Source organism: Neomonachus schauinslandi, chromosome 6, assembly GCF_002201575.2.
Source record: "Neomonachus schauinslandi chromosome 6, ASM220157v2, whole genome shotgun sequence".
Taxonomy (NCBI): domain Eukaryota; kingdom Metazoa; phylum Chordata; class Mammalia; order Carnivora; family Phocidae; genus Neomonachus; species Neomonachus schauinslandi.
In genome coordinates this window covers 35,067,990-35,084,053 of record NC_058408.1, presented here as the reverse complement: position 1 = coordinate 35,084,053, position 16,064 = coordinate 35,067,990, and the positions used below count along the sequence as shown (strand labels likewise).

At 48.0% G+C, this 16,064-nt stretch overlaps 2 protein-coding genes across 2 annotated transcripts; both read right to left on the bottom strand.

Moving 5' to 3' along the window:
- Positions 1-1,024: 1,024 nt before the first annotated feature.
- On the bottom strand, positions 1,025-2,065 carry G0S2 (G0/G1 switch 2). Its single transcript, XM_021682523.1, has 2 exons — positions 1,860-2,065; positions 1,025-1,720 (listed from the first exon to the last, which is right to left on the bottom strand). The coding sequence occupies exon 2, from the start codon at positions 1,700-1,702 to the stop codon at positions 1,391-1,393; it is 312 nt and encodes a 103-aa protein (XP_021538198.1). The 5' UTR covers positions 1,703-1,720; positions 1,860-2,065; the 3' UTR covers positions 1,025-1,390.
- Positions 2,066-14,343: 12,278 nt separating this feature from the next.
- On the bottom strand, positions 14,344-15,807 carry LOC110574182 (transcription factor-like 5 protein). The gene has a single exon (XM_044916355.1). The coding sequence runs from the start codon at positions 15,805-15,807 to the stop codon at positions 14,344-14,346; it is 1,464 nt and encodes a 487-aa protein (XP_044772290.1).
- Between the last annotated feature and the right edge of the window lie 257 nt (positions 15,808-16,064).

Genomic DNA, 16,064 nt, shown 5'->3' with positions numbered 1-16,064 from the left:
TTTTTTTAAAAATTTTTTTATTGTTATGTTAATCACCATACATTACATCATTAGTTTTAGATGTAGTGTTCCCTGATTCATTGTTTGTGCATAACACCCAGTGCTCCATGCAGAATGTGCCCTCCTTAATACCCACCACCAGGCTAACCCATCCTCCCACCCCCCCCTCCCCTCTAGAACCCTCAGTTTGTTTTTCAGAGTCCATCGTCTCTCATGGTTCGTCTACCCCTCCGATTTCCCCCCCTTCATTCTTCCTCTCCTGCTATCTTCTTCTTTTTCTTTTTTCTTAACATATATTGCATTATTTGTTTCAGAGGTACAGATCTGAGATTCAACAAGACTTGGTAATTTCTATAAACACTAAAGAGGAAGAGGAAGACAAGGACCTTGATCACAAGAAGTTTATACTCTATCCCTGGAGGGAGAGGACTCAGATGGGTGATAACCAGTCTTTTCTCCTTCTAACCCAGAGCTTCTTACTATGATTTGAGTTAATGGGGAGGAAGGCTGCATAGAGCTGGAGATCCAATTAGGCATTCTTGGGGGCTTGGCCTGTCTTCCGAACAGCTAGCTAGTTTTCTTTCCTCTCTCTCTCTTATTAAAATACAGTTAGGAAGAAAGAGGTATCAGTCATAGGAGCCTCTGGTCAGGTGTGAGATGGCAAATAGGGTTTTGCCCTAGAATTAATCAGTATCTGCTATTCGTGTACTGTAGCTCAGAAGTTGATTTATCTTCCGATCTTAAAATGCTAAGCCTGGTGAGATTTAATAAAAGTTTCTCTCCTGTCACCCGTACCATGAAACAAAAACGAATCCTCAACATACTTATAAGCATGTAATATGAATATCAGAGTCCCTAACAGTGACGCAAATGCTGCCTGCCGGTCACGCAGCTGCTCTTCCCGCAGTGCTCAGCTAAGACCCTCTTGGGCAGCATGCTCACCCTCTCTGCTGTCCACCCCAGGGAAACATGCCCCCCAGGAATCAGATACTGAGCCATAGTATAAAATGAGAGTTTTATTTCAAAATGCAAAATGGTCGTCATTGTAATAATAATAATAATAATAATAATAATAATAATAATAATAATAATATAAAAAGCATTCCCTGCCTTCCGCCCTAGTGCAAAATGGTAGATGCACTCATATAGCTCAAAGATACGTAATTTTGGACATGTCATCCTGCAATGCTGCACAGCAGCAACACTTAATCCCAAACTCCTTTGGTGGATCCGTGTGGTAGTTCAGTTCTGGAAGTCTGCGGCTTCTCAGATCTAAGTCCAAACAACACAGCACTCCTGCTCTCTCCCACTTGAGCCCGGCGTCGCCCTAGACGCGCTCTTTCTCGCACTCAGGCTCTCTCTCCACTCCCTCTGCGGGCTCCCAGGGGTCCTAGGAGGCGTGCTGCCGGTTGGAGAGCGCCCGGCTGCAGAGGACGGCCTCCTGCTGCTTGCTCTTCTCCCGCAGGGTCTGGGTCGCGAGGACCTTCCGCTTTCGGGCCACCAGCAGCTCGGCCACCGCTGCCTCCTCGTCCCGCAGGCGGCCGGCGACCGTGAAGGGGCTGCACACAGTCTCCACCAGGCCGATCACCACGCCGAAGAAGGCCAGCACGCCGCCCAGCACGTACAGCTTCACCAGCTTCCGACTGGGCCTCCAGGCCATCAGCTCCTTGGCCAGCGAGATCAGCTCCTGCACCGTTTCCATCTCGGGGGCGGGGGTGACCTGCGGGAGGGGCGGCGCAGGAAAGGGGACCGTTCAGCCACGGAAGGATGGCTCCAGCCTGCCCGAGAGCCCCCTCGCTCGGCCGTCCCGCGGGCAGGGGGGCCCGCCCGGCCACGCTCTGCCACCCGCCGGGGCTCACCTCCGAGGCGCAGCGCGAGCAGGACGCAGCTCGAGCCGGGGGCGGCGGCGCCGGCGACCTGCAGTACGTTCTCCTCCTCCTCCTACTCCGGGGCAATGCGTTCTCCTCCTCCTCCTCCGGGGCAGCCGCGGCTCTTCCAGGTGGAGACTCCGCAGCCGGCACCTTGGACGTGCCCCGGGGCCGCTTATATCTTTCCTCCGAGACCCGCCTCCCGGGCTCCCTTGGCCCGGGGCCAGCGCCGCTAGCGCCAGAGGAACAAGGGGGGAGGAAGGAGGGGGGAGGAGGGGGAAGGAGAGGGCAGGGCGCGGAAGGACCTAGGTGGAGGTGGCCAGGAGCTGTGCACGCCTGGGCCTTGTGAGCTGGGAGTCCCAGGCCGGGCAGACCGCGGCGGGGGTGCGGGGGGCGGGGTGCGGCCGGGACGCAGGAGGTCCCACGCCGGGTGCGCCCACCGGTGGGGACCCGGAGCCTTGGGAGGTATCGTGTACGTTTCCCACGGGACTCTTCCTTAGTGATGTGGGTGGGTGGCACAGCTTTCCTTGTCTGGGGTGGCCCGTGAGGGACCCCTAATGAGGACATCTCGGGGAGGGGGGCGTTCTACCTAACCGGAAAATCTTTAGTTTTTTTTTTTTTTTTTTGGATTTCTGGCTATTTTTTATAAATCTTTAGTTTTTATTCCTAAGGGTTGTCGTCTACCCACAGGTGTGGGGATCGGACGGGAGAAGACAAGGGGAGAGGGATCCTGGTAAGGAGCAGAACCAGGTCTCCAGACTCTGTATGTGCTTCTGTTTCTTTCCGGCCTGACTGGTTTTATTCACAGGTGCTTTCCCTGCCAGGGTCACTTGATCGATAACTACTTATTGAGGGTGCCCTTTTGCACAACTGTGTGTGTGATGAGTCTCTGCGCTTGCCCCTGTTTGTATATGTACTTCTGGGTATCATTAAATTCCAGTTATCCCCACTCCTACTTGAGAAGTGCAGCTGGGGGCTACAGGGCAGAGGAGATGGAAGCGGACTGTCGATAAATTTCTTCTGCTTGGTCTGGATTGCAAATACTTCATGCTCTCAGTAATTACTTACCACTTCCCTGGGTTTGGGGTTGCAACATCACTGTGCCATTTCAGCTTATAGAAACAGGGGCAGAAGGGTGAGAATAGAGGGTTTGGGTAAGAGCTAAACAGAGAACTCTGGGCGGGGGCGGGGGGGGGGGGCGCTGGCCGACTCAGTTGGAAGAGCATGTGGCTCTTATCTGTGGTCCTTAGTTCAAGCCCCACCTTAGGTGCAGAGATTACTTAAGTAAGACTTAAAAAAAAAAAAAAAAGCACTCTTGGAAGCAAGGGAGGAGAGAAAGATATATTTTGGCTGGCATTAAACATCATCACCCTGGTGTGGAGGGTGTAATGATTTGGCTTTGGTTATCCATTTACCAGAGTTAGCTAGCAAGAGGGGAAAAGCGGAGGCAAGTGGGCCAAAGGGCTGCCAGCAGTTAAGGGGGAGGAGGAGGAAATCAGACTGTCCAGAAAATTGTAAAGGTCAGTGATACAATCTTGCAACAGCCTCCTGTGGGGAGGGACAGGGAAAGGGGCTGTTTCAAAGATCAAATGTTTGAGTCCTTTTCTGGGGGGGGGGGGTGCGGTTAGGCAATTTCCCAGACAATTCAATTAAAAAAGACAACCATAACAACTACCCTTTGCCTTGGCTCTTAGCATTTAAGGTAGTAAGATTTGTGTGTGAATGCGGATCGGCAAGGTTAGTTAAGCAGCAATGGTAAAATTCTGCCTTTTAGCCTGCTCCCAAGCAGTGAAGGTGACCCGGGGCCAAATAAGGGTTATTCCTAGAGGATGGTGAACACTGCTTATTGTTCTTTTAATGTTAGACAGGAAATTTCTGCAACAAGGGACCAAGTTGAGATTAATATCAGTCTTGGCATTTTCTTTCTTTTTTTTTTTTAAGATTTTATTTATTTATTTATTTGACACAGAGAGAGAGAGAGAATAAGAAGGGGAGAGGCGCGGGGCACCTGGGTGGCTCAGTCATTAGGCTTCTGCCTTTGGCTCAGGTCGTGAGCCCAGAGTCCTGGGATCGAGCCCCGCAATGGGCTCCCTGCTCAGCGGGGAGTCTGCTTCTCCCTCTCTCTCCCCCCCCTGCTTGTGTTCCCTCTCTTGCTGTATCTCTCTCTCTGTCAAATAAATAAATACAATCTTTAAAAAATAAAAAAAAAAAAGAAGAGGAGAGGCACAGTGAGAGAGGGACAAGCAGACTCCCCGCTGAGCAGGGATCCTGAGGGGGGCTCGATTCCAGGACCCTGGGATCATGACCTGAGCCAAAGTCAGACACTTAACCGACTGAGCCACCCAGGTGCCCCAATCTTGGCATTTTCTTTGAATCTTCCTTAAAATTTTAGAGAAGTCTCTAATAACCTGGCAGAAATGATATGTGAGCCACCTCAAGATTTGTGAGTGTGCCAAACACTGTGGCTTCTGGAAGAGTGTATGATGTATACCTTACTATGGGGGCTTTCACCTGGTTCCTTCTCTGAAGGTGAGTCAGCCCAGCTTTGGTTGCAAAACTCCGAAATTGACTCCATCGTAAGCATTTCTGGTATTTCTGTAACTCAAAGACGAAAACCACATGTCTTCCGTGGTCAGTGGGCTGCAGTTTATCTGGAGTTCCCCTTTTTTGTGATTTCCCCTCTTTCCGTCTTTGATAATCTGACTTTGGCCTCCTCCAGACCCCACCAGCTTACTGGCTGGGGCTGGGCAGAAAGAGCAGCAGGTAGTATGGATTGGGTGTGCCAGTGCATCTGGTGTTTCTGGTTTAGGTGGTAGTTGGAGCTGAGTAGGAGATGGTGGGAATAGAAGGCTGAGGAATCCACGATCAACTTATGTTTAGGAATTTCTGGTAGCTCCTCTGTCTAGGTGGGGAAGGAGAACCCAACTTCTAGGGTAGAGGGTTAGGTAGGGCTTGGGAAACTAAGCATGTGATTCAACAGTGCTGATGTCACTTTAGAGATGGAAAGCCTTATGTTACATCATACAGGCCAGACCAGCTGTATGGTGATGAACCATTTCAGTGTGTCTAGGGCTGAGGGGTTTCCCTGAGTGCAGGACTTGTGGGGCTGAAACTGGGACAGCTCTGGGCTAATTGGGATAGTTGGTCAGCCTACCCTTGAGTCTATCCTAACATTTAATTGTGCCATTTCTGGGAAGGTAGGAAAGGCCAGTTTAAAATTTATTTTGCTTTCCAAATCCCTTTCTCCCAAACATTAAAATTAAAACAAACACCCAGAGCCATCTGCAGAGGAAACCATCACAAAGGGGCAGCAGGTGGTCCTAGGGGTGAGTGCAGAAGAGAGAGAGAGCTGTCCCCACAACTGTGCCTTAGGGATTAAAGGAACAGGGGACAGAGGCCTTTTGGATGAATGGTTGTATATGAGCCTCAATTATCAGTAGTAGTATTTTGTTACCAGCTCCTTGCCACCTACCAAAGTCACTGCCCACCCCTGGTATAATAGGAGGCTGAAGGGACAGGATCATCCATCATAGGAGATAGGATAAAATCATCTGTAAATCTTAAACTCCATTTTTTTTCTAGTCCTTGAGTTACTTTCATTTCATGTACACTAGTTTTGGAGAGGTTTCTTATCTCTTGAATATCAGTGGATGATTTTTATTTATTTTTATTTTTAAAGATTTTATTTATTTATTTGACAGAGAGAGACACAGCGAGAGGGGGAACACAAGCAGGGGGAGTGGGAGAGGGAGAAGCAGGCTTCCCGTGGAGTGGGGAGCCCAACTCGGGGCTCCATTCCAGGACCCTGGGACCATGACCTGATCCGAAGGCAGATGCTTAGCCAACTGGGTCACCCAGGTGCCCCAGTGGATGATATTTAAATCTACATGTCTAATCTTTGTCTTCCTCTGGTTTTGTAGACTAGAGTTCTAGAGTCTAGATATTTCTGTGTGGATCTTCTGCTTTTATGACAAGCTTAACACACTTTAAGACTCCCCATATTCTCTGTACTCTGACAAACTAAGTCACCTTCTCAGTATCCTTATTGTTAGCAGAGGCATCTCCATTTTACCTATTCTCTGGAGAAACACTGTGGCATTTTCTTAGAGAGGCCTTTCCTGACCATTCTATCTTACCATTCCCTACCCAATGCCCTGCTTTATTTTTCTTCATAGCACTAGCACCTGACTTTATATTGATGTAACTGTTGCTTTGCTTTTGTGTTATCTTCCATGCTCATTGGAGGTGGATAAGCTTCATGAGGGCTGGGACTGTATTTTGCTTTTCACTGTGTCCTCAGAGCCTCCTATGATCCTTGGCATATGGTAGGTCCTTAATAGGTAACTATGGGATTAATGAATGTCTTCCCCATTGGACTGGCAGAGGAGGAATTATGTTTATTAAGTTTGCATGCAGTTAGATGTTTAGTGGATGCTCAAAGAAGCATTCAGATTTTTTTTTTCTTTCTCTCTCTCTTTTTTTTTTTTTTTAAGTAGGCTCTGTGTCTAGCATGGGACTTGAACGCACAACCCCGAGATCAAGAGTTGCATGCTGTACCAACTGAGCCAGCCAGAAGTCCCATTTTTTTGGTTTTTGACAGTTTTCTTTTCTCTTTTGTTGTTGTTCTTTTTTTTTTTTTTAAAGATTTTTATTTATTTATTTGACCAGAGAGATACAGCAAGAGAGGGAACACAAGCAGGGGGAGTGGGAGAGGGAGAAGCAGGCTGCCTGCCAAGCAGGGAGCCTGATGTGGGACTCGATCCCAGGACCCTGGGATCATGACCTGAGCCGAAGGCAGACGCTTAACGACTGAGCCACCCAGGCGCCCCCCCCCCTTTTTTTTTTGCCTTTAGTCCTTTCCTCTGTAATTTATCTCAAACACTACCACCAAATAAATCTTCCTAAAATTAAATTTTTATTCTTAATTGCCTGCTTAAAACCTGGATCATTTCTTTTTTTAAAGATTTTATTTATTTATTTGAGAAAGAAAGAGTGAGAGAGAGAGCCCAAGAGGGGGTAGGGTCAGAGGGAGAAGCAGACTCCCTCTGCTGAGCAGGGAGCCTGACGTGGGACTCGACCTGAGCCAAAGGCAGTCGCTTAACCAACTGAGCCACCCAGGCACCCCCGGATCATTTCTTATTGCCTACAAGGACTCCTGGATTCTGCATATTGGATTTATTTGATTGATGTTCTTGGAATCTGAGACTTCTATGATCTGCTCTTCTGCTCTTCCCTACTCATCTAACTTTATATTCCATTCTTCTCCAACAAGAACCCTTTGCTCCACAGATGGGTTTCTCATGGCCCAAGAAACAGTCCATTCTCATTGTGGCTGCCTCATCTTGGCTCGTAATCTTCTTCCTACCTGAAATGCTGTTCTCTTTCTACTCTGTCTTCCTTTCTTCAGTTCATGTGCTCCAAGAAGCCAGCAGCACACCCTGATCTCTCCTTTCTGTGAATTTCAGCCGCCTTTGTGGCTCACCGTGCACCAGTTGGCGCTGCATTGTGTACTGCTTTATACAGCTCTCTCATTGTTCCCTGTGGGCTTGCCCGGTCTCTGTGGAAGACCAGATCTTTGTACCTTTCATGGTGCTAACGTATAATAGGGGCTTAATCAATACTAGTTACATTGACCTGAAAGTCAGTATTGAGATTAGAGATTGCAAAATGATCAGACTCTCTTGGGAGGTTATTTTAGGCACAGTGGCTTGTCCTTGGCACAGAGCCTTGGGGGTAAGATTGCCTAAGACCTGGCAGCTTGGCTTAGTTCCTTCCACTCTGGCTTCCTCACCTTTCACTTGTACTCCCAGCTTAGCATCTGACATTGCAGTGATTGGCTTACTCTAGGGCACTCCTCCAGCCTGCTCCTGGGACCCAGGGCCTTGACAAATCCACCCTGGTGAACAGACGCCTCGTAGACAGTTCGCTCATGACTTCTGGCCAAGCAGAACTGCTATCTGCTGGACCATGCAGGATGTGCTGGGAGCAGCAACACCCTACTGCCCACATGCCACTTCTGAATTGTACTAATCTACTCTGTAAGTTTGAATCAGCATGGAATTTTCCCCAAGCTCAAATGCCAGCTAGACTTAAGAGTATAGGGCTCTGGGGTCAAACAGACTTGGGTTCGTTCAAGACCTGGCTCCTCTTACCAGCGTCTGACCTTGGACAAGTGACTTAACTTCTCCCATCTCGTTTCCTCGTCTGTAAAGTGGGGGTGATGATCACACCTAATAAATGAGGTGTGGTGAAGCCTGAATGAGCTGGAGCACTGGCAAGGGCTTAGCAGTCTGGCACGAATAAAAGCAATCATTACATGTTATTGATTCAGTCATTATTCTGTAGTCTTTACCGCCTGCTCAGGTCAGTAATTCCTGTGGTCCTTTATCCCGGCCCAGGTCATTCACATCCCCTAGGTGACATATAGGCAGCGATAAGGTCCAAAAATGTTTATTGAAGCTGGCCGGGTATCTGATACTATGTTAGGTATTGTTATGGGAAGCAGAATACAGCACTGTTTTCGCCCTCATGAGGCTCATAGTCAAGTAGAGGACTCAGACATTAAATAAGTTATTACAATATACTGGGATAAGCACAATAATAGAAATATACACAGGTAAACAAATAGAATAGAATGAGAAATAGATTTTTTAAGGGTATTTATTTATTTATTTATTTATTAAAAGATTTTATTTTTATTTATTCGACAGAGAGACAACCAGAGAGGGAACACAGCAGGGGGAGCAGGAGAGGGAGAAGCAGGCCACCCGCAGAGCGGGGAGCCCGATGCGGGGCTTGATCCCAGGACCCTGGGATCATGACCTGAGTTGAAGGCAGACGCTCAACGATTGAGCCACCCAGGCGACCCTAGAATGGGAAATATATTGACTGATTCCGTTTGGGGAGGAGATGGTCAAGGAAGGCCTAAGAGTGGATGATGCCTGAGCAGCCGAGGGTATTAAAGGATGGATGATGTTTACCTGCTGACTCTGGGAGGGAGTGGGGGTTCAGGGTTAGGGGAGGCCTGGAGTGAGAGAGGGCTGCATATAAAAAGGATGGGATGCATGAGAATACGTTGCATGTTCCAAGAGAAGTGAGGCAAGATTGGCCTCAGAGCACAAAGGATGGGTTTTGGGAAATGGCAGGAAATGAGAGGGAAGTAGTAGGCAGGAGCCATAATGAACAATTACCTAAATGATTGCCAACATATATGATGTCTAGGAACTATTGACCACTCCCCTGTTCTAGAAAGACATTGTCCTTGGCTTCCATGTCATCGTATTCTAATTTTCCTCCTGTTCTATTCTGGACACTCCTTAGGTTTTTTTTTTTTTTTCCCCCTTACTTCTGCCTTTTTAAAATAAAAAAATTTTTTAAGTAGACTCCATGCCCAGCATGGAGCCCAATGCAGGGCTTAAACTCACGACCCTGAGATCAAGACCTGAGCTGAGATCAAGAGTTGGGCACTTAACTGAGCCACCCAGGTTCCTCACCCTTTTGCCTTTTATACGACCTCTGAATATCAGCAGTTCTCAGGACTCAGTCCTGGAACCTCTTTTTAAACTTTACATACTCTCTTTAGGTGATTTAATTTACTTGCGAAGCTTCCGTTATGCCTCTGTGCAGATGATGTACACATCTGAGCCCTAGACCTCTGTATCTTCCTGCCCAGGCTATGTCTTAACTTGGATATCTTGCAGCTATCTAACTTTCCGCATCTGAAGCCAAAGTCAATATTTCCACCCCCAAAATTTGCACCACCATCTTGCTTCATCTAGGCTTCACCATCTATCTGGGAGTCCAGGTCCTAAGCCTGGGAGCCATCCTTTTCTCCTTTCTCTCTGTCACCTCTCATATACAATCATCAAGACTTGTCATTCTGTCTCTTAAATATCTCTTGACTTTATTTGCTTTCTATCCCCCTTACCACCCTCCTAGTCTAAGCCCTCATCATCTCACCTGGACTATTGCTATGGTCTCACAACTGGTCTCTCTGCCTTGGGTTTTGACCTAGCCAATCCAATTAATCCAATCCAATGTAAACTTAAGAAATGTAATGTAATCCAATGTAAACTTAAGAAAAAAGAAAAAAAGCAAACCTTATCATGTCACTCTTCTCTTTAAAACCCTTCAATGGATCCCCATGTTGCCCTTTGGATCGTGGCCTGGATTCTTAGCATGGTGTATAAGTTCCCCCATGATCTTGTCCTTGTCTGTTTTTCCAGTTTCATTGTATGTCCCTCAACCCTTGTTCTCTAGGTGCCAGCCACACTGTTGGGTTCTTTCACAACTTCAGATCCTTCCTTGTGTTGTTCTCTCCACCTGAAACACTTTCATCATTTCCCTTGATCTTATGAACTCGTACTCATCCTTCAAGTGTCGGTACCCTCTCGCTGCCTCAGAGAGGCCTTCCTTGATGCTTAGGTGTTGCATGGTCCCACACCCATCTTACTTTCCCTTTCATGACTCTTGTGTGTCTGCGTTGCCAGACTGTAAGCTCTGTGAGGGCGGAGACTATCTCTGTCTTGTTCAGTGTTCTCAGAGCTAGCACAATGCATCATCTATTGACTTATTTAATCATAGCTATCAATTTGCCTTATATTGAATTGGTTATCCTCTAGGCAGTGGCAAAAATTGATGAATCTCAGGCAACAGAACAGTTCAATAAGGTTGGCGTTTTAAGTAGATCACTATTGGCATAGTGAAGAATGCGTGAGTGGAGCAAGACTAGAGGCAATAAGTAGGATGTTGTCAGAGTAATTAAGGGGGTGAGGGACCGGGCTAAGACAGAAGTAATGGGGAGAGAGGGAGACATATTTGAGTGATGCATCGTAGGTAAAACTGGAAGGCTTAGTGCAATAGAAGAGAAAAGGAGTCAGAGATGACTCCCAGGTTTGGAGAAAGAAGAAGGAACACATTTGGGGAGGAAGAGAATGAGTTCCATTTTGGATATATTGAGTTTGGGCTGTTTATGAGACATGCAGGCAAAGGTGGTCATTAAGCAGTTGTATATGAATCAGGAATCTGGAGCTCTGGAGAGAGATTGGTTGCCAGTTGCAGATTTGAGAGATTTCAGTGAGTTGGGGGTGGCTGAGATCTTGGGAATGGGGGAGATAACCCATGAGGGAATAGAGAGAGGAGAGAAAGGATGGAAATATGGGGACCAAGGAAATACTGATGCTTGCGTAAGGCTGGTGGTGAAGCAGAGCAATAGGTCTTACTTCCTAAATCAGCTTGCAGAGAGTTCGGTTCTAAGAGTATTAATCACAAAATCTGATTCTCTTCCTTCACATCCAGAATCTAGGCCAGGAGCCCTCTTGGAATAAAGAACTCATTTCTAATGTAGTGGGCAGAATTTTAAGATGGCCTCTGATGTACAAGCCCTATAAAGCCCCCAGAGTTTGTGAATATGATGGGATAGTCACTCCCATGATTAGGTTATATTATATGGACAGCTGATTTAATAGAATTAAACATTCAGTTCATCAGTCACTTGAACCACATTTCAAGCACTCAACAGCCACAAGTAGTTAGTGACTACCATTTTGGACAGTGCAGGTACAGAACATTTCCATTGTTGTAGAAAGTTTTATAAGAGAGCACTGGGTCTCAATCCATGGAACTGTAGGAAACATCTGGGAAGTGGTTCTCAATTCTGGCTATAGATGCTGCCTGAATTCTTTGTTCCTCTTCATAACTAAAACTGTTCATTAACAGTTTTCTATAATCACTGTATCCATTTCTTCATCAACCATTCACTCTTTTGCCCACGTCCATCTGGTTTCCATTACCACCACCCCAACCAAAAGCGAATGGGATGTTTATTGAATGAACTGGATTTTATCATTCAACAGATAATAACTCTTTCTTTCTTCTAGAAACACCTTTTCTCTTTGCTTCAGGGACACTGCACTCTCTTGTCAAAGAACAGGAAAACACTGTACCCTCCTGTTCTTCATTGTACCACCTTAGTTTCTTCTTCCCAGATTTCCTTCGTTACATCTTTCTTTTCTATCAGTCAGGGATTATCAACCTTGAACACACATTCGAATCACTGGGGAGCTTTTAAAGTTTCTGAAGACCAGGCTAGATCAATTAAATCAGAAATCTCTCCAAGTAGAACCCAAAGATCAGTAATGTTTAAAGCTCTAAAGGTGATTCTATTGTGCAGCCAAGGTAGTGAATTACTGTTCTTAATGTTGGGGGTATTCTAGGGTCTTACCATGATTCCTCTTCTTCAGCTATATTATTTCCCTAGGTCAATGGTTCTCAGTCCTGGCTCCACTTTAGAATCATCCTGGGAGCTTTTAAAAGCCATCATTGCTGGGGAGTTCCCTAAGATGGATCAATTCTAAATTCCTGGGGGTGATTTCTAAGATCTCCTGGGGCTGGAGGAAGGCTTTATTTATTTTTTTATTTTATTTATTTCTTTGATAGAGAGAGACAAAGCGAGAGAAGGAACACAAGCAGGGGGAGTGGGAGAGGGAGAAGCAGGCTTCCCGTTGAGCAGGGAGCCCGTTGTGGGGCTCGTTCCCAGGACCCCGGGATCATGACCTGAGCCGAAGGCAGACGCTTAATGACTGAGCCACCCAGGCGCCCCTGGAGTAAGACTTCAGATGTCCTAAGCCCTGAAAAGATTTGAGTTTTCCACCCTGCCCATATAAATCAAAATAACAATATTAAATCTTAAAATATATATAGGGGGAATGTACAGCCTTCTAATTTTGCCTAAGGTGTTTACTTCCATATCTTAAAAAATATTATATATAAAAGTTTCCCCCCCCAAAATTTTGGTACCTCTACTTTGCTGGCACCTTAAATACATGTTTAGCCTGCCTTAGGAAGTCCAGCCCCAAATCTCATCCCAAGGTCACCTCCTCGGGGAGACTTCTCTTATCCATCCTTTTTTCAATTTTCAAATAAAATTTATTTGATAGAGAGAGAGAGAGAGAGAGAGCACAAGCAGGGGGAGTGGCAGAGGGAGAGGGAGAAGCAGGCTCCCTGCTGAGCAGGGAGTCTGATATAGGGCTGGATCCCAGGACCCTGGGATTATGACCTGAGCTGAAGGCAGCCACTAAACCGACTGAGCCACCCAGGTGCCCTTTATCCATCCTTTCTAAAGTGGCACTCCTAACATCCTGAGATCCCTATCTATTATATCATCCCATTACAAACATTTCATAAAAAGTGTTGAAATTTGTAATTTTTAGATTTTTCGTTTACTTGTTCATTGGGATGGGCCTAAAATAACCACTGGGACACATTATCTTAGGCGGCACAAGGACAGGTGGGGACTGACAGACCTTTGGCTGCACATGTTCCCTGATTCTCTGAGAGTGACAAAGAACCCTTAGACATGTTGAGGAGCTCTTGTGTCCTAAGACCCTCTCCATTTGTGGCCATTTGTGGCCTCCTCTCCCCTGGCCCCACTTGATCCCTTCTATCACCTCTGCAGTTTCTAAAAGCTGGGTCTTGTATGCTTTGAGTGCCTAGGTCCATGGCCTGACCACAGAAGTATTTCAGTTCCCCAAACCAAAACTACTGCCATTTTGATTTCTGGCCTTTCTGTCCCCAGGGACCAGCCATGGTGGATGGAATAGGAAGCCTAACCATGGGAGCCTGTTGATCAGTGGATTGAATTTTCGTCATGACTTTTCCCAGGTTCCAGTTCTTAGGAGAAAAAATATTGATTTTTCTGGATGATTTTCTCTGTATGTTGTCTTGACAGAGAGTTATGCAGTAATATTCATGGCATCATATTTTTCAACACTTTTTGTTAGGTTTTCCCTTGCCCCATGGATCCATATTAATAAATCAATATTTTTTTTTCAGTTCCAAACACCACAGTTTATTACACAGAAAGTAATGACTCTCAATATGAAAATGAGGGCATTGAAGGAATCCACTGTGACAATATCTCATTTATGGACAAAAGTGGCTTCAAAGGGAGTCTCTGGAAAATGTCCAGCAAAAGGGTTGGACACGGACCGCATTTCACAATGCAGTGCCATGTGACTGAAGTCAGCACAGGGGGAGGGAGAAACAAAGGAGTAAAATTTCCAAACTACTTCTAATTAAGAACAATTTAACTTGTTCCAATTGCTAAGCAGGCATATTTAAAATGTAAATAAAATAAGTAAAAAGCGGTGTACCTTGGAAGACTAAGGAAATTACGAAGGATGTTAATTTTTGAAGTTATCATGTTAAGAAAACATGATGGAATCAGGCAGATAATTGAAAAGTTTCTTGCTAATTGTCAACATGTCTTCATCCCCAAATGGTCTAAGAGGACACGAATGGCTAAGTATTTTGTTCTAGACAAACATCTTTACAAAACGTGCTGTAACGTCCCCACAGAGGCCCCTCAACTGCACTCACGTCCCCCAGAGCCAGACCGCCGGGGCTCCGGGTCTGCACAGACGCTCGGGGCCCTGGGCAACAGCCGCCACTGCCGGGAACTAGCGGTCCCTTCTGGTCACTTGACATCCATGGCTGGTCTGCTCTGTAGGCTCTCATGCGCGGGACGCGCCACCAAGGAGTCTGGTCTGGTCAACTTGAGCCTTCTGCCGGTTTTACCGCAAAACACACTCTCAAATTCCTTTTTAAGAGCATCTCCATGTCTTTCCTGAATGTACTTCAGGAACGCAGTGGTCCACTGCAGGGTGGTCGCCTTCTCCGTCTCCGCATTGCAGAACGGGACTAAAAGATTCAACTCATCACAGCAAATGCGGATTCTGCACCTTCTCTCTCTTTCCATGCGGTTGTGCCTCTCCCTACGGTGCGACCTTCCTCCCCGGGGCCCGCTCTGGGTCTGCTCCCCGAGGTTTGCCTGCGAGGACTCCGCGGGCGGCCAAGCGCCCTGTGGGGACGTCGAGCCTTCGCCCACGTTCTGAATCTCTCCAAGGGCTCTTCGTTCTACATTTGTGGCCAGCTGACGTATTCTACTCCGATTCCTCTTACTTATGGCTTGCTTACATAGCGCTTCTTCTACTTTAATCCAAACTTGCTCAGGCAAAGCTTTGTTTCTACTGCCCAAAGTCTGTTTAGTGGGTTCAATTTCCTGCTGGTAACAGAAAGAGAATGCTCTAGGCAATCCAGTGTCCTGATGCTTGGCAGCTTCGAGTATAGAACAGGCGTTACCGGAACCCTGCGTCTGTGAGAGGCTCGAACCCCCCGCAGCAGAGCAAGCATCGGCCGTGAACAGAGGACATGTAAATTGTAAAGCGGTGGCGGCCGCTGCGGTTTTATTTTTCACCAATGTCGTGCATTTGTTTTGTTGCTGATGTAGAGGGACGTTCATGAATTCGGAAGGATGTCGGATAAGAGTTACCAAATTGTTGAGCGCCACGCGGGGCTCTGGGGTCTCGGGGCCGCGCGGGGCGGGCGGCGGCTCGGCAGGGATGCTGTTGAAGCGGTCCTCCAGGCGGACGCGCACGGCCCACTTGGCCCGCGCCTCGGGCGCGCCCTCCGCGTTCTCCTTGCCGCCGCCGTCGGGCGCCTTGGGCCGCGGCGCGCGGGGACAGGGGCCGTCGGCGCCCGGCGTCTTCTCGGCGGGGGCGATGGCAGGGGCGCCCGCCTCGCTCAGCAGCATCATGCGCAGCTCCTGGAAGTCGACGTGGCCCAGGCAGGGCGCTGCGCCCGCGAAGCCGCCGTCGGCTAGCGCGGGCGGGCACAGCACCGGGTACACGGGCGCCGCGCCCCCCGCCGCCGCCGCCGCGCCCCCAGCCGCAGCGAAGCCGCCCGCCGCCGCTGCCGCCACCGCCTCCATGTGCGAGTAGAGGATGTGCTGCAGCTGCGTATACTCCACCTCCGTCATCTCCACCAGGCTCAGGTCGGTGGTCGTGAAGCTCAGCCCCGCCTCGCCCGGCGCCGCGTCCGCGCCCTCGGGGCCCGCCGGCCCGCCCGCCTGCGGCGGCTCCCGCGGCCCGGGGCCCGACATGCCGGAGCCAATGGCGGGGCGCGCGCGGCGGGGCCGGCGGACACTGGGCCCGCGCGGCCTCGCCCGGCGACGTTGGGGCCGGAAACCGCTGCTAAATCAGTATTTGTTTATTGAGCACGTACTATGTGCAGACACTGGGCTGTACACTCATCAGGGGATAAAAAGAGTGGCTAAGGGTAGTTCCTGTTCTCCAGGAATTTACAGTCTCGGTTTGGGGACAAATCAGAAAATAACTAAAAGTTGAATAACCATAAATA